The 18,459-nt window shown below is 49.8% G+C and overlaps 1 protein-coding gene across 2 annotated transcripts in view; it reads right to left on the bottom strand.

The window, feature by feature from the left end:
* The window catches only part of WTIP (WT1 interacting protein), an 85,900-nt gene extending 75,337 nt beyond the window's left edge, over positions 1-10,563 (bottom strand). Inside the window, exon 1 of one of the 2 annotated variants that reach the window (XM_053953190.1) lies at positions 8,741-10,563. In XM_053953190.1, coding sequence (XP_053809165.1) covers positions 8,741-10,190 — 1,450 coding nt within the window. In that variant the 5' untranslated portion in view covers positions 10,191-10,563. Of the gene's footprint in view, positions 1-8,548; positions 8,595-8,740 lie in introns of those variants that run through there. The other variant, XM_053953191.1, reaches the window with a different exon arrangement.
* Between the last annotated feature and the right edge of the window lie 7,896 nt (positions 10,564-18,459).

Genomic DNA, 18,459 nt, shown 5'->3' with positions numbered 1-18,459 from the left:
CTCTCTTCCCAAGTCACTTGATTTGCCATCCCTGGCACCTGAGGAACTCAATTCTCTGCTCAAAAGCCCATCAGGGGTGCCTGAATCCACCTGCACAAGGGCACCACCAGGGCCCCAGGGCAGCTCAGCCCTGGTGGGCAGCACCAGCCCAAGTTGGTGTTTACCAGGCCAGGCACAGCTGCCACTGGAGCCCTTCCCCAGCAGCAGAGGGTAAGCCTGTGGCTTGTGCTGCCACTGGAGTCCAGCCCCAGCCACACAGAACAGAGGCTCAAACTCGACTGCCCACAGATTTTCATGCAAAACTTGCCAATAAGAACTTCTCCAGCTCCAGCGTGGAAATAGGCATCACTCCAATCAATCCTGACCCCCCAGCCGAGTCCCTGTGCAAGCCCCTCCACGCCGTGTGCACGGCAGCTCCAGCTGAGCATCAGTGAGTGCTTGTGCTCTGGGTGCAGGCCTTGTTCCTTCACCACTCACAGGCCTTTTCTTAAAAGTTTGCTGGAACCATAAATGTGACTTTGGAGATTTAGTAAAAACTGCTCCAAAAAACAAGGAATGAAGTTTCAGACAACGTGAAATACTCCAGCTGGAAGAGATACATGACTTGCTTGGCTGCTTTTTTGTGCTCAGTCTCAGCACAGTAACAAGCAAGGCTATGCTGACAGGGAGCTAGAACAACCCAGTGAGGTTAATAAGAAGAGATAACACATACCATAGAATGGAACTATCTGCTCCAGTGTAAAAAAAAAAAAGCAGAAAACTCACTTCCAGAGAGAGCACCCACACTAGCACATTGAAAAATCATATAAAAATCCAGCCAAACACCACATTTATTGGCTGATCATTAGCACATTTGCTAATTTTGTTCAGAGCTGAAGGCTAATAAGTCAGCAGGAATCCTGCTGCCAGCCTCAGGAGCTGTCACACCCCTGGAGCAGCTCCAAGCAGTGCCACATCACAACCCCAGGTACTACGGTCCTGTCAGGACTTGAACCTTTCAGGCAGCTGAACACAGCCCTCCAAAGTGAGCCTTTCCAAGCGCCTCATAAAACTTACAGACATCATGCACATTCCTGCATCCCATCCTTCTGGCTGCTTCAGTTTTGCTTTATTTCACACATCCCCTTCCCTGTCACAGAGGATGCACTTTGTCCTGGATGGGCACAAAAATCAACCACCACATCACACTCTAGGACATTCAGTTGCTCCAGCCACAGAACATGAAATTATTTAACAATCATATTAACTATTTAACAATTATATTAACAGTCAACCAGACTCTGCCAATGTGCTGTGAAGTGCTGTCCTGAGATATCTGGGACACATGATGTAGGTAGAAGGCCAAGTGCAGAGCTTATTAAATGCCTGCATAAATGTTCTGATCTTAGTAAAACTACTTGGCTTATCACTGTTAGTTTCCTTTCTTTCCATTGCTGAACAATCCTAATATATACATGAAAATTACTTTGCCAAGTTTGGGGCATTTTTTAATAATCATTTTAGCATTAAAAAAAAACCACTTCAGAATTAGGCAAATTCGCTTTGAGAGTGTTTTCTAAGTACCCAATATCCACAGCTAAGAGCCATTTACATCCTAATTTATTAACTGTGGATATTAAGGATTTCAACCTAGACCAGCTGCCATGAAGCCATCAGTGGTAGCACACAAACTTGTATCATTCACACATTTTAGATGTAAAAATTCTACAACTTCAAGAACATTTTCCACTGGAAAAAAGTCAACTTCAATCAAATTATAAAACCAGCTACTTTGACAGTTCCTTGCTCCTTCACAGCAGGGTACCATTTCTATTCTGCAAACTGGGTCCACTGAACCCATTAAAGTCACTAAAATGGGATTTCCTCCCAGTTCACCACCATGTATGGACCTCCAGTGAGTGACTGGACCTCAAACAGGACATTCACACCCAAAAATCTTTGTGGAAGATCCAGCACAGAGGCGAGGGAAACAACTGCCAATGCAAGTTCAATTCTGCTACAGAGCCATTTCTGACTTACAGTCTTGCTTGGGATGTCTCCCTGACCCACCTGAGAGAGCAGAGCTGATTGGGGTTTTTTTGGGGTGAGGGGGTAGGCAAAGGGGGAAGGGTATGTTTAAAAACCTGATGTTACTTCTGGGATTTATCCTTGAGGAAAGCACCACAGCCTTGGCCTGGAGCTTGTGACAACCCTAAAAGCTGAGGAGAAGCAATGAATTGCTCAGTGTTTCTCACAGCATTCCCACTCCAAACCCAGCTGCAGCACAGGCTCCCCTCAGCCCCTGCACACATTCCCTCCCCTTGCACACGAGGGGACCCTCCTGCTGCACAGCCTGGCCCCAAAGCCTGCTGGTCACTCACAGGAACATCCCCCAAGCCCTGGGGCAGCACAGGAGGTCACAAACCAGGTACCAGCACAGCAGTGCTCATGCCTACACCAACCCTTGTCCTGCAGACACAAACCTCACCTCGGTACCCCTAATCAAACATGTGGCAGTTCTTTGGAAGAAGGTTTTTCTCCTTTTCCTTTTACACACAGTGCTTTCATTTTTAACAGAGTAAAAGCGTGTGCAATAAAAAGAAACAAAAAATCCCATTTGCTATGAAGCAATATCCCATCCACAGTCAAGTGTCCTGCAACTAAGAAAATGTTTGTCCCCATTTATAACACAGGCTTCTATCCAAGTTACAGCCATCCAAATTCCCATTTCATGTTAATTGTACATGCTACATGTATCTAGTACCTAGTAAAACAAAACCACACACACTCCACAACTCCCCCCTACTGTTCTCAACTTCAAGGAGAGTCATAAGGATGCACATGGCTAGCAGGGACTGCAAGAAGCATCTCAGGAGCATCCCTCATAGCATATTTCATGCCACAGACAAAATTCCCTTTTCCCAGCTCTGTAGACTTGTGTTATCCCATGCTTTTTCCATGTTAATTCCTTCTACTTTCTGTCGCCCCACCTTCCTTCTCCTCCTTCCCTCTGGCTGATGTTCCAGCTGCAGACTCTCACTCCCACCATGATTTCCTTGCCTCATTCAGGGGACAGGCTCCTGGTGGCCATGAGCCACGAGGATGCTGCTCCCACCCAGCAGCTCCCACTGCTCCCTCCCCTGTGAGCACACACCTCCCCTGCCTGACCCCCTTCTGAGGCTTTCTTGCTCTTTGGCCAGAGAAGCCTGACCACTCTCAAATTAGTTTCAGCAATGTATTTTCCAGGTGTAACAGGGAGATTATAAAAAAACAGAACTCTTGAGGTACACAGTCTGTTTGAACACTTCAGGGACCCCACCATGTGAGTTTATTTCTATTCAAGTGTTTGCCTATCAAAGGCAATTTTTTCCTCGGGAAGCCTCAACTGCAAATGCTGAAGGACATCAGCTGCTTACCAACACTGAATGAATGTCAAAGCCCAGCAAAAAAGAAATATCATGTAATTACCAGACAATAAACCTTTGCTTATCCCCCCAAACGATATGATGTATCAATCATTACCTTTACTTTGATGGAAACAGGAAAGAACTAATATTTCACAAAGAAACCTTCAGGAATTGTTAAGACTGAAAAGAACTCCATAGCAAATCTCTTGAGTGTTCTGTTCACCAACTGCAAGCTCATCTAAATTTCATTCAAATTTCCAAATTTCATTTCTGTGCAATACAGCTTTTAGAGATTTACCAATGTTACCTGTCTTAATTTTGATCTCACTTGCATAAACACCCTTCAACCTGCACACACAGAACAAGCACAAACATACAACTCTGAATTCATGAGCATATTGCAGGACTCAAATCCAGATTTACATGGATGACTATGTACATAAAGGGCAGAGAGGGCCTGGATGGGTCTAGAGATTTATTTCCTCCCTTCACCCAGTCTTCCCTTCCCTCACCTACCAAGCCAAAGGCTTCTCAACACCATGTTATCAGCACTGTTTCTTGGTGGTTCTCAAAAAAACATGTGGTGGTACTGCTGGATGGCTTTCTGGAAAGAGAGAGCTCTCAAAAGTCAAGGCTACTCAGCAGGGCTGTGCTAAACTGAGGACTGCATTATTAACAGAATCCAGCCTTTGTGTCTCACCCTGAGACACCCCTGCTTCCCTTGGCAAACCTCCTTCAAGTCCCCTGGCTTTTCCTGCAGGATGAGGACAAAGCTGCCCCTGGAAGGCAGGAAGGTGGCAGCTCTGGGACAGGAACACTTGTTCTGGCTGAGGAGCACCACACGTGGTCTGAACTCTGCTCTGCATCTCAGCTGGGGGGGGGTGAGCAGGTAGCCAGGGCTGGCGAGGCTCTGGATGTGCAGAGATGGGGAGAAGCAACTTCACAGAGGGCATTGCCTGCACAGGGGGAGCTGAAGGACAAGGAGAGCTGCAGACTTGCTCATCTCTCTGGACTTTGCACAGGCAGGCATCTGCACTCCCCACCTCCCCAGGATCAGGCACCTCTTGCAGCTTCAGGAGAGGACAGTGTGACAATTAAGTCACTTCTTGTGCTGGGTTCCACCACCGTGGCCAAGGTGAGCAGAACCCTTGTTGGGGGATGTCTGCAGCACAGCAGGGGCTGCCAGCAGTGTGTGACTGCTGCCTGCACCCACCCTCCTACACTGCTGATGACACACCAAAAAGAGATCTGCTGCAGAAGTAACAGCCAGATCAGCCCAAGTGCTCAACATGGACCTTTCCCTGCCTGGCAGGTGACGAGCCACAGGTTTACAGTCAGTCCCACAAGGATGCATGACTTGGATGGGTGTGCCAAAATACAACTTTAACCTCACACTTTTTTTCCAACACCTAGACATCAGACTGAAGTATTCTGCAAAGAAAACAGATTTTAAGACAGTGCCTGAGCTCGTGACTTTCCAACACCCACCAATGTCCTGCTGACACCTCAGGATGAACATTCCATTTAAAAAACAACCCTGAAACAACTTCTACCTCATCTCATATCAATGTTCAGCTCAAAAGAGTTATGAAAATGAGTGAAAGTACTTTTTTATTACCTCACTTTTCAGCATCTGCCACTAAACCAAGCACATTTACTAAACTGTCATACCTTGACACAGGTCTCAGAGGGTTGAGGAGGAAGAGGCTTGGACAGGGAATGCACAGGAAGCAGCTACAAGGGAACAAAGTCTCGCAGCTTTACCCAATTCAGCTGCTGCCAAAGGATGGGTCTCTGCTTCCTGGAGCCCTGCCTGCACCCTCTGCCTTGGGTCAGCTCCAGCCATCTCTGACAAGAATGAGTTGGAGCAACCCACCAATCCAGCCCCAAACAACCTTCCCTCTTCTCCCTCCTTCTCTGCAGGCTTTGTTTCCATCAGATCAGGGAGTGCAGGTGGCTGCAAGGTGTTGGTGGGAGCACATGGAAGTGGAATGGTGCTGTCCCTCACCTGTGCAACTGGGCAGAGGCAGAGCCTTTCTTCTGGCAGCACTGGCATCTTTACTCAGATTAAACCAAGCGTAGGAGAGCATCTTCCTTCTCTCTCCATATGCACCACTGCCTGGAGAAGCTGGAGCAGTAAAGCAAAGCTCCCAGCACAGCACTGTCAGCTCCTGCAGAGCAGAGCAGCACAGGCAGGCAGCTGGGAGTGCACCAGACCTGAGGGCTTGCACCCTGCTTGGCCTGGCTCCCCCAGGGCCTCTCTGGAGATCAGACCCTGCACTTCTCCCCATCTCGTATTTATGTGTCCCAGACTGTGAGTCCTTCCTGAAGCAGTGCAGGGAGGTGTGGGAAAGCAGCCAGGGCCTACCAGCACCCCTGAGGGAACACTCACAGAAACTGACCCAGACCAGCACGGAGGCAGGGTAGAGCTGCTCCTCCTCCAAGCACAGCTGGCTAGTCCCTTGACCTCAGTTTCAAAATAGCACACTGCTCAATTTGTAATTTTACTGGGGGTGTGGGGGGCAGACAACAACAATATGAGGACAGGACACAGAGCACAGTAAATACCTGGTGTCCTCATACCAGCATTCACTCATTAGACAATTGAGCTCATCTAATTAAGCAGCAGTAAAGCATCTCCTCTGTTCCCTCTACCTTGTTGGACCTATTGGCTCAACACTTCTGCTCTCCACAGGCACCAAGGAACACCCACCACTACCTCTGGAGTGTGCCATTCACCGGTGCTGTGCAGACAGCTCACAGCTGCAGCACGTACAAACTGCAATGAAAATCAAGGCATTTTCATTGCTTCCTGTTATTAACTTAAGACACTCTCAGGTAAGTCAAACTGAAAACAGACTTCTCCCTATTCTGTTCTCACTCTCTTTCACTCTGACCCAACAGCCTCTGGTCAGCCCTGCCAGTCTCTCATGCACTGGCTCAGCCGAAACTCAGTATTCACCAACATGGATCATCTGAAACAAAAAGGTGGGATCAAATCCACCAGGATTTATCAAAACCTCAACAACTCACAGAAATCAACTTTCTCTTTCAAAGCAGCAGTTTTCTGGGTTTCATCTGCTTCCAGGGGAGAAGTGACAGTAGTGCTCCTCGGTGCTGCCACAGCAGGAGCCTCCAGAGCTCCTGAGGCTGCCCAGGCACAGGCCCACTGCCCATCCTGCACTGGGTGCATCTCCCAAGGTTGGGAGCACACGTGCAAGCAGGGGCACCTGCAACAGCCAAACTCTGATAAACATGAAAATCTATCCCCAACACAGATTCCCCACATTTGCTCCTGGAGCCCCTGATTGCACACCCAGCTTTCCCACCCACTGGAAACACTTCACAGAGGCTCAGGACAGGTAACTTGTTCTTATATTTTATTCCTCAGTCTCTCACTGCAGACCTTGGAAATGTTGAAGGTAACATCTCCTGCAGTTAATGTGTTACAAGCCCCATGCAGCTTCTGCACACCCTCCGAAGGGAACCAGAACTGCCCTCAGCAGGGTCCCTCAGCTGCTGAGGAGCATCATGCCAGGTGCTGTTGTAAACGCAGATGAAAATCTCTTCAGTGTGAAGAGATGCTGATGTCTGACTCCAGTTCAGAAGGCTGAATGATTTCTTTATTATAACTATGCTATAATATATTAATATACTATATAAAGGAGATACTAAAACTACAAACCTACTTTTGTAACTACCATATCTAACTCCCCCACAACTCGTGACCCTCCTTGCCAGAGTCCAGACACATTGGATTGGATTGGCCATCAGGCTCAAACAATCCTCACCAGAATCCAATCAAGCAATCACCCCAGGTAAACAATTCTCCAAGTACATTCCACATGAGAAAAACAAGGAGCAGAAACAAAAATTGTTTTCTCTTTCTTTCCTCTGTGCTGCTCTATGAAAAAATCCTGAGAGAGAAAGAAATGTGCTTGCCACAAAGTGCCAACACTGCAAAAGATCCAGCGGGTGATCCATCAGCTTCCTTATCAGCCCTAGACGGATGAAGGAAGGCAGTAAGCACTGCATTCAGCCTCCTTTGTCTGGGCACAAAAGCTTGGAGAAACTCTGCCACTGCAGTTTACGGGAAGGTTTTCCTGGTAGAGGGGTGGCTACTCACTTAGCTACCTCCACTGACCGGCCCAGGTCCCTCTCCCAGACAACGAAGGCAGCCCTGCAACTCCTTCCCCGCAGAGCACCCCAACGCTGCGCCAAAAGCACGCTGAGCCTCGCCACTGAGTCAGCGACCAAGGTGACACATGGCCCCATCCGCAGGAACGCACACGGCCGGGCAGCACACAAAGCACGCACAAAACCGCTCCCCCCAAGGCCTCGGATGGGCTGGCTCATGCACACCCCCTCACCTTCCCAGGCCTCTCCCTCCCTCCCCTGCGGAAGCTCTGACATCCCCGTGCGGAGCTCTGCTCAAGCAGGGAACGATCGAGCTGCTCCCGAGGCCTGCCCGGTGCCGCAGCTGCCGCTCACCTGCGCAGGAGAGCCAGGGCAGAATTTGCACGCTCCAGGATCAACTTTTCACAGGTGTTTTTAGCCTTCACCATCCAGTACAAAGTAAGACAGGCAGGGGAGCCTAGTCCTAACTACTGTGGCTACAAAACACGTGCACTCATCTGCATTTCAAGAATATCCACATTTCAAGAAGTTACTTTTCTCCCATAAAAAAAAGCAACAAAAATTCAGGAGGCGACCAACAGACCGACTTAACCTCAGCAAGGGCCGAGGGCTCCTCTCCTCCAAACTCCCCTGTGGTCCCAGGGACGTCCCTGTGTGCTGAGCAGACCCTGCGAGGCCTCGGGGGGCAGGAACAATGCTGGGCTCCCACAGGTACTCTGACCTAGCACAAAGATTTAATTGAACGAGGCACTAAGAACTGCTCCACCAGCCATACTCATCATCTAAAAAAGTTGCCACAGATCGAGAGCAGGATCGCAAACACCACATCCTCTGGGATGCTGGAAGTTAGCAGAGAAGCTTCAGCAGCCCGTGAGGAAGGGAGACAAACGAGGATCACTGTAAGCCCCGAGTGCACAAGCAGCTCTCTTCACGCTTCAGACAAGTCTCCCAACCGCACGTGGAATGGGAAGCATCACACATCCCAGCAAACGGTGCTAGGAAGAGACGGGAGAGAGTTCACATACCGGGAGTAAACTATGGTGCAGGCGCTTCGGACACCAGACAGTGTCTGTGGCCATGTGAGACTTCAGCAGGCACCTGGTCCAGAGCAGCCCCGGGCATCGCACGCCCGGCCTTCTCCACGGCCGAAGCCGCCCGCGTCGGCAGGCCCCGCACACCGCCGCCCTCCAGCCGCCCGCTCCCCCCGCCCCACTCACCGAAGTACTCCTTCTTCATGTGCATCTCCAGCTCCTTCTCCAGCTCCAGCGTCAGCGCCTCCAGCCGCCTCTCCGCCTGGCTGGGGCCGCTCTCCCGGCACGGCGTCACCTGGTAGGGGAGCTTGAATTTGGGAGCCGAAGCGGAGCCTTTGGTCGGGCTGTAGGCGTAGGGGGGCGGCGGCTCAGGGGCGCCGGCCGGGTGCTGCTGGTCGTGCCGCGGCGGGGACTGGGCATGGATGCGGTGGTACACGTCCCCCAGCTCGGGCACGGCGCCGTCCTCCTGCAGCCCGGGCCCCAGCAGGGACGAGCGGGGCGACGGCAGCTGCAGCTCGGGATAGGCGCTCATGGAGCCCCGGGAGCTCCGCGAGCTCTGGCTGGAGATGCTGGAGCGGGGGCTCACCACGGCGGGGCCGGCCGAGCCGCGGCCCTCGGGGCCGCACAGGCTGGAGCGGGGGCTAGCCAGGGCGAGCCCGGTGCCGCCCGCCCCCTCGGGCTCGGCGCTGCCCGGCGGGCCGTACCTGGAGTCCGAGTAGCTGGAGCGGGGGCTGGCGGTGCAGGAGTACTGGCTGGCGGTGCTGGAGCGGGGGCTGGCGTGGCGCTGGTCGTAGCCCATGCTGATGCCGCTGGTGCGGTTGCTGCTGGGCTTGCTGCCGCCGCCGTCGTAGCCGGTGAGGCTGGCGCGGGGGCTGGAGTGTTTGCTGGTGTCGCTGGCCGTGCTGGCGTAGCTGGAGCGGGGGCTGAGGGCGGCTCCGTCGTACTGCACCAGGCTGGCGCGGGGGCTGCCGTATTTATCCTGCCCGGGCACCACCAGGCTGGAGCGGGGGCTGGAGAACTTCTCGTAGGGCAGCGCGACCGCGCCGCCCAGGCTGGAGCGCGGGCTGGAGAACTTGCCGTGCTCGGCGGCGGGGCCCGGCGAGGCGGCGGCCAGGCTGGCCCGCGGGCTGGCGGCGCCGAACTTGCCGTCCGGGCCGCCGGGCGCCCGTCCGCCGCCCTTGGCCACGTAGCCGCCCTCGTAGGCGCTGCCCGCGGCGTAGCGGTAGCCCTCGGCCGAGTAGCGCTTGCCCTTATCGGCGAAGCCGCTGTAGCAGGGCAGAGCCACCTCGGAGCGGGTGCACAGCCCCTCCTCGCAGCACGGCGGGCCCGCGCCCGGCGGCGGCTCGGCGGCGGCGCGGCCGTTGGCGCGGAGCGGGGCGGCTTTGCCGCAGGGGGCGGCGGCGGGGAAGCCTTCGGCGGGCGGCGGCGGCGCGGCGGTGCCGTTCATCTTCCGGCCCCGCTGCTCCGCCGTCATGTGGGCGGCGATGACCCGCTTGGTCTCCTCCAGGTCGGGGTGCAGCATCAGGTCCCGGCGGCCGCCCCGGCCGTACGGACCCTCCGGGCAGGGCTCGTACAGGGACAGGTCCTCCATGAACTTGGTGGCCTTCAGTGCCATGTCCTCCTCGTACTTCTCCATGCTCTGCCGGAGCCCGGCGGCGCGGGGCGGGGAAGGGCGGTGAACTCTCCGCGAAAGCGCAGCCCGGAGCGGAGAAAGAAGAGGACTTAAAAAAAAAAAAAAAAAAGAAAAAAAAAGAAAAAAAGAGAAAAAATCCTGAAATCCAGCAACACAAAAAGTACCCCAAAAGAAAACCCCTTCCCGCGGTCCTGGCGGGGCAGCGGCGGGACGCGGCTCCTGTCCGGAGAGCTGCGAGGCGGTGGCCGGGCTCGGGGCGGTCACCCGGGCGGCATCCCGCGCCCCGGCACTGGGCTCGGTGCGGCCGGGCTGCCCGGCGGAGCGCGGCCGGCACAAGACGAGGCGCCCCTGTGTCACTTTCCAGCCTTAAATAAGTTGCTCGGTCCAGTCAATGGCGCGCTGCGCGGAGGAATTTGCGCTCGGCGGGTCCCTGCCCCCGCCGCCCCCGGCGGCCGCCCCGCGGCGGGGCCGCGGCCCGCCCGCACCCCCGGGCGGGGGCGAAGGCGGCGGCCGGCCCGGAGGGGCTCTGCGGCGCGGCGAGCGCGGCGCGGGGCGCGGCGAGGCAGGGACTCCTTTGTGTGGGGCAGGAATGCGAGGAAGGAGACTGGGCGCTGCGTCCCGCTGGAATGTAGCTAATGCCGGAGCCAAACAATGATTTTCCCCGAGTCAGTCAGGGAGAGGGCGGCCGCGGCGCTGCTCGGCGGCGGGGTCGGCAGCTCCCTCCTCGGCTGGGGCCGGCCGAGCCCGGCCCGGGGCTGGCGGCGGGCGGTGCCGCGGCGGCGGCGGGGCTGTCACCGCGCCGGGGGTCCCCGCGCGGGGCTCGGGCAGCCCCGGGGAGCCGCGCACGGAGCGCCCGGGCAGGAGCGCTCGGGGTCCCGGCCCGGGGGGGGGCTCCGCTGCCCGCGCCCCTCGCTGGAGCTTTCCGGCAGGACCCGCGGCCTCGTCCCGCGTGGGGAGGGGGCGGCTCTGCCCCACCTGCGGCCGGGGCTGCCCCGCACAAACACCGGCATCGCTGCGGGGGCCGAGGGTCGGGAGCAGCCCCGCACCTGTGCGGAGTCCCCAGGGCTGGCTGGGTGCCTCCGCTGAAAGGACTTGTGTTTGTAGCACGGCAGCTGAGCATTGTTGCCAGTTTTTTATTAAGTCTTAAAAAAAAAAAAAAAAAGGCAGCCCTAAGACATATGATAAACATATTGTGGCCTAGAGCAATCTGTGAGCTGACGGGAGTGTAAAAAAGCAGCTACTGTGTGTATGTGACTGCAAGAGCTTCATCTTACCAAGCTCCGACGGGTGTGACGAACACCCCGGCTCCGCTTGCTATTTACATCTGTGTGCTCACAGAAAAGAGTGTCAGAAAACAACCCCTCAAAACAGCAACTGAATGAGACCCCCAATACTAAACTGTAGATTACAGTGGGGTTTTTTTTTTTTTTTTCTTTTTTGTTTGTTTTTTGGGTTTTTTTGTGGGTTTTTTTGGTTTTGTTTTTGTGGGGTTTTTTTGGTTTTTTTTTGTTTTGTTTTGTTTTGGTTTTTTTTGTTTTTAAACTGAGCTGCAGCTCCCTGACAATCATTTGTGTTGATGGCAGAAATGCTGACAAAGACCTAACAACAGATATCTGATGGGTGTCCTTACACTGCTGGGTGCTGAGCACCCTGCAAGGACAGAAATATGGCTCAGGTTTGAGCTATAGGCACTCTGCTGTGCCAAGAACATTTTATTCTGTTATCAGACCTAATTAAACGTTAAAAGCAACTGTGTACTCAAAAAGGTCCCCAGCAGTGGAGGGCAATTGATTTGCAATAGGTTTTCTTGTGTGTGCAGGGGTGGCAGGAAAAAAAAAATCCAAGAAACCATGTAAATGTGCAGAGCAAGACCTGAAAAACAAATCTGTTAGGCATGACAGAGGCGGTCCACATCCATGTGGACATACATAAGCAAACACCACCACTCTTGGGAATCAAGTGCTCTTTTCTGTGTTCACATCTTTCATTACACTTTTTGCCCATCTCCTAAACAAGCTGCTACCACGTGTGGTACTTGTGGAACAAGTTACATTTCACCAGTAGCCTGCAGGTGTGTGGTGGTGGAAGGCACCTCTGCAGCAGGGTGTCCTGGTGCAGTCCCTCGCTGCTCCCGCGGGGACCAGCAGCAACCACTGCCCAGGGAATGTGCCTGGCTGTGAGGGGCATCACGGCAGCAGCTCAACTCCCTGTCCCATTCAAGCCACGGAGCCTGGTAAAGTTGTCAGCACAGACACAAACGGTGCTGTCAGCTGTGCCACACGGGCACAAGAACAAAGAGAGCTTCCTCCCACAGAGCGCATGGAGACCACCTTTAACTTGAGGCTTCGTCTGCCCCACCTGGGATGAAGTTTGTTTGTGGCAGTGAGCATCTCATGACCTGCTGCCCTCAAGTGTACTGCTGCAGAGCTCCTTCCTTCATTCCTGGGGCCTGTACGAGGCTGTTCTCTCCTGTTACTGATTTAGCACCACTTAGTGTCAGTTTTTGTAAGGTTGTCTTCCGGAGAAACTGGGAGAGGCTCTTGGACAGCTTGGGCACATGTCAAGAAAATATACTCAGTTTTAAGGGCACTTTGTTTTGTTTTGGGGGTTTTTTGTTTGGTTTTTTTTTTTTGTTTTTTTTGTTGTTGTTTTTTTTTTTTTTTTTTTTTTTTTTTTGGGTTTTTTTTTTTTTGGTTGGTTTTTTTTTTTCAATTGGTTTTTCTTGTTGCTGTTTGTTTTGTTGGTTTTTTATTTAACCTTCCAACATTTGATAGCTTTATTATTAATCTGTGGGTAGGACATGCTGGGAAGCCCTGCCCATGTACTCATGCGAGGAAACATTTTGGGCAGGTATCCTTACAGCAGGAACTGCAGAGCTGAAGCTGCAGCTTTCAGCAACAGTGCCCTTCTGTAGCTCTGTTCTTCTGAGCCACAAATCTGCCCTTGCTCTGCCTTTTGAGGCAGTTCTGTTCTCTTCTGCTGCCAGCAGGTTTCTGCACTAAGTATATTGGAACTTGAGTCATGAAAGCATGGACTTTGTTGGGTATGAACTTATGGGAAAATCATACTGGGGAGTCTAAGGAAACAGCCCTTTTTAGTAAGCAGCGTGGATCAAATGGTAAAAATCACTTACTTTTACTGTTAGAAAGTTTATGCTTGGTAAGTAACATCCTGGTACTGTGTTCCCATCTCAGCCCTGCTGCAGGGGCAATGCTTCTGGCCCCCTCTCCACCAGGGAGTTGTTCTTGTGTCACACATGTGAAGAAGCTCACATTTATCTGCAGTACAGCCCCAGGTGTGGGCCATACAGGTGGAATAAATGTGCTTGTAGTGGTACATAGCACACGCAGCACTGCTGCATGGCTCATACAGGACCATCTGTACCAGGCTGTGCAAACAAAGACTGGAGTGAAAGCTGCTGTTGCTGTACTGTCTCATCGTTCTCTTCACTGTTGGATACATGAAAATCCAAAATACTGGGTAGTTACAGATTGACAATCCTGATGTGGTTTTCTCCCTACCTAATTTTCAAAATTTGCTTAATTATAGCAACCAGCAGTAACACGTATATACTGCAAAAAGACTGACACTTCTGCAACTGAGAGCACAAGAGCTATGGGAGTGTTATTAAAGCTGAACTTCATTTCATGGTTTGGTGTGGTTAGCCTTATGCCTGATTTTAAGTTATCTCAGAAAATCAGACATTAAGGAAAGCCAGCTGCTTCTGTTAAATAAACACCATTGTTTAAGGCTTAAAGGGAGCAAAACAGGCAGGTGGAGTTATTGATCTGTGAATATCAGCTGGCCGGGCCTCCCAGGCAGAGCTCTCCTGTCCTTGTAATTGCCAGCACCTACAAGGGAGCACTGCCCGAGCCAGCAGGCAGGGAGACCTGCTGCTCTGCTGGCCTTTGCTTCCCCGAGCTGCAAACAGTTTATTACCAACAAGGCAGGGAAGCTGTCAGTGTAAGAACTCCCTGTGGAAACTTTAGCTCGGGTGAAGACAATGGCAAAAATCCCATGGCTTGTGTTGTGGTGTGTGTGTGTTATATCAGACCTGACACAATGCAGGAGGGAGTTCTTTGTCTCACTTCATCAACTGAACAATCTGAAGCTGCTCTGCAGATTTGCCTACTGAACTGGATGCTACCTGCTTTTTTGCAATTTATTTCTTTGTCTCCAGCATTAAGAAATCAATGAAATTATACCTTGACATCCACGAGGTAACTGTTTTCCACTTTTAAAATTGATCAGTTTCTTGGTAAGGAACATAAATGATTATTCTTTTATCTCTGGTCTGTTTTAAGCCTGATGATAAAAAAAGAGACCAAACCCGAACAAACACAAAACCCTGAAAATGTCGTGAAATTAATTAAAAAATTATGCTAAGAAGTGTTTATATTTTGGGATGGGAGACTGAAGCTTTGATTTTCTTTGAAGTGGTAGTTGTATTGGGTTTATATTGCTTTGTTTTGCATGTTTGGATCCTGTATGTTAATTTGTGTTGTAATACTTTTAAGTATAAGCCAACATTTCAGAATATGAAGTTTGGATATTAATATGTATTTGGATTTGGGTGATTTGTTTGCAAATCACTCTATTCTGACCTGTATTTTAAAATTATCATTTGCAGTTGATCACAGCTTCTAAAAATTGCAATTCTAGAGTGTGTTTTAGGGCACCATCTTCTGGCAGACAGCACACACTGTATTTGAATGGCTGCCCTCGCTAGGCACAGCTATTTAAAATATTTCTGACTAACACCACTCTGCAGGCTTACAGGTCATTTCTCATTCTAAATCTGCAATAAAACACTATTTAACATTTTTTACATTCTTCTTATTCACTGCAACTGCAGCTATTCACTGTGCTGCACAAACATAACTTGGGACAGACCCTGTAAAATTCCAGTCACAACAGGCGCTTTGTGAACGTGCTGGGGTAGACAGACAACATCTGTCCAAGCACTTGTGATTAATGCACCATATATGTATCTTATTTCTTTTATAGCTTCATCTTCCACTTCTCTTACATATTTCAGATAATCACACTTCTGTCCAGCGCAGTTTATGGGCTCATACTTCGGAGGCTGCACAGGGCACTGGCCATAATTCCTTGCACTCACAGGACACAGTCACTGTATATTCCAATGCAATCAGTTAGCAACCACTACATTTGCATAAATCCATCATTTACTTGGCCAGCTCAGTTAGCAGTGCACCCACTTAGTACTTTTAAGGAGGTCTGAAGTTATATAGCTTCTGATTTCAGAGACTTGGAGGAGCTACACTTTCTCTTGATATGATAAAGTCCTGATTACAACACTGCAAAGCTTCATCCAGCAAAGGAATCAGAGAGCATTAGCACACTGAATAAAGCACAGAAACACTACATGAGGGTCAGGCTGCCAGACACACAGTCCCCCAGGCTCTGGGGATGAGAAGTATCAGCCTGACTGTATGTGCCTCTTCGTACCCATTACAGAAATGAGGCAGGCTATGAGCACTGACCTCCTGACCTGGCAACACAACACACTTCAGCTGTGATGAGAAGGCTCATCTCAGAAGGAAGAGGACATTGGTTTGTTGAGAACACCAATTACATTTACATTTTGTTCTATTTTAGAGGTATTATAGAGCTATCACTCGTTAACTGAAAATGATGAACAGATGTGCAAGGATAAAGCTGCTCCATAAGTGTAACTAACGAAGTCTGGTCTCTGCATTCTGCATCCTCTGCACTCTCCAGCTTGTAGCTCCTCTCCAAATCCCCAGTAATGCTGCAGTCCAGTGAGCCCTGTGTCCCACAGAGCTCTGGCCCTGCACTTCCCAGCAGTAAAGGTGTCAGTCCCACACCTCCAAAGCCAAAGTGCTACCACAGAAGTTTCTGGGGGTCTGTCCCTTCTCCAGCATTGCAGGGTTGAAATTGCTTCACCTTTGCAGGTTCCTTCAAGTGTTGCTGAAGAGAACTGGCAGAGCAATTCCGTAAGTATCTTCTCTTCTGGAAATTGTTCTGCAAACTTCTAACTTTTTCTCATGAGAGTGAAGGAGTCTGCCAATGGGAGAGATAAAGATAACATGTATCTAAATAGCAATTATCTTCTTTCAATATAACAGATCAAGCTATATCTACAAGTACATGTAATTACTTCATCCTGTTCCTCCCTTAAAAGCATCAAGACCTCCAAATCAAAGCATTGCCTCTCCCTCATGTACATTTTTCCGCAGGTATGAGCTCCCTGTAGTCATTCTGCTTAGGCACCAGCCCAGAAACAATCTCAGACAAGCAAAAACAAATGTACAATTTGCTGTATTATCCTGATCCTAGTTCCTGCTTTCTTGCACATTCTGTATTTTAGATGCACAAAATGGAGGGTTTTTTGTCCTTTTAGCTGCAAAGAAAATAAATATGTCTACCACAGAAACAGAACAACACCAAATCTATTTCCCTTAATTCTATGTTTATTCAGTTTTCTAACCCAAATTTAAAATTTTGGGGCAGTAGAAGTAAGGCTTGAAGCAGATATCAGTGGTATCAACAGACTGAATACAAGCTGATTTTATCTTCTGAAATCTAATAAATGGTTAGCAAGAGGTCTTTGTTGTAAAGGTCAGAACTTGAAATGGCACATCAATCTGCTCCCAGCTGTCAAAGGCAAGAGACCAGGAAAGGATGCACCTCTCTCTGTGGTTCAGCTATGGAATGGTTTCATAAAGGAAAGCCAAAATGTCACACAGAAACACCACAAACACTAAATGGTCACCTACAAGTTGCAGTGGTTCTTTAGGAAATGGGCTGGCACAGGGCTCTCTGTCACCAGGGCCCAGAGTTCTTTCTCCTGAATGGTTATCATTTGCCTCATAAAGGTGATTCAATGCTTTGGGAATTCCTTCACCCTCCATCAGAACAGCTTAACGAATCTCTGGTTAACTGCTGTCAATCATTAATGGTCAATATTCCTTTCCATGCTCTGCTGCAGAAAAGGGAGACTGAATTAAAAGCATGCAGAGACTAGGTACATTCTGTAATAGTCTGTATTTTCTTATCCATATATGGCACTCTATTCACTAAGTAAATTAAAAATGCAAACATCATTAAATGTCTCTATAAAAGCAGCCAGAAAAGCTTATCTGCATTAGAGAATTTTGCATGAGTATAAACAAACAATTTGAGAACCATTTGTGACAGCAGAGCCAATTCATATCACTGCAAATAGCAGTTTGTAGACTCATTTAATGAGCTGGGCTCCAAAATTGTTAGTGAAGACAGAGCCTATGTTAGGTTGCTGAGCCAAAGAACTGGGAAGAATTTCTCCTCCATTTTAACATTTAGATCTTGTGCCTTGCATCTATACTTCCTTCCATATGACCATTCCTGCTATTAGGAGTTAAACAAATTGTCATTTGAAAAATGGAGGGGTTTTTAATTACTTGAAAACTTAATTAAATGCTTCAATTTATATTTTTTTCTAAAGAGCAAAGGAAAGTTTACGTTGGAAAATTCTACATTAGTACAATGTTGGTGACTAGCAGCCAATTAAGGACACTCATACTCCACCAGTTTTGAAAAGCAGCTTTTCATTTCGCACAGCAGCAGTTTGCATTTAGTGGCTCGTTCTGTATTGCCCAACTTCCAAAGAGCTGACCAGAGCAGCCTGTGGAAAGGACATACATTAAAAATCCTTCACTTCAAAGTATGTGACAGGAGGGGTCCAGGAGCATTCTCGCATTACCCAGGCACGAGCAGCACAACTACACCTACCAAATACATCACCAGGTCATGGCTCGTGCAGTTCATTCTGGCCCTTCATGCTGCAAACCAAATGCTGACACAAGGTTAAGAAGAATAAACAAGTAATAACTTGAGGAGCAGCCAGGGAGACAGAACAGAACCCCCCTGCTTTTTTTCACCCTTGAATCTGTCAGTGACATTTCAGTCCAGCTCATACTCCACTCAACTTCCAACTCACACTCTCAATTTCAGTAAAACTAATGCTGTAAGCTACCAGGTTTATACCCTCTACTGGTGTTTTAAAAAAAAAGCTAGAAAGTGAAATAAAGCAGTAGTTTTATTTTTAATAAAGCTTAAACCCAAACTATGTCAGCCTTAATTTTTGGAAGCTGTCATTAGACATTAAATTCTAGTGCTTCAGCTGTTTATGGCAAGAAGTTTTCCACTGTAGCGCTGCAGTCCTTTCTCTGACACCTTATTTACATCTTTACCTCAGTCTTCACTCCTGCCAGCCAAGCAGCAACTAACTCAAAAGGATTTCACT

This window comes from Vidua chalybeata, chromosome 11 (assembly GCF_026979565.1).
Source record: "Vidua chalybeata isolate OUT-0048 chromosome 11, bVidCha1 merged haplotype, whole genome shotgun sequence".
NCBI lineage: Eukaryota > Metazoa > Chordata > Aves > Passeriformes > Viduidae > Vidua > Vidua chalybeata.
Note: the sequence above shows the minus strand (reverse complement) of the source record. Positions and strands in the feature narration are given on the sequence as shown.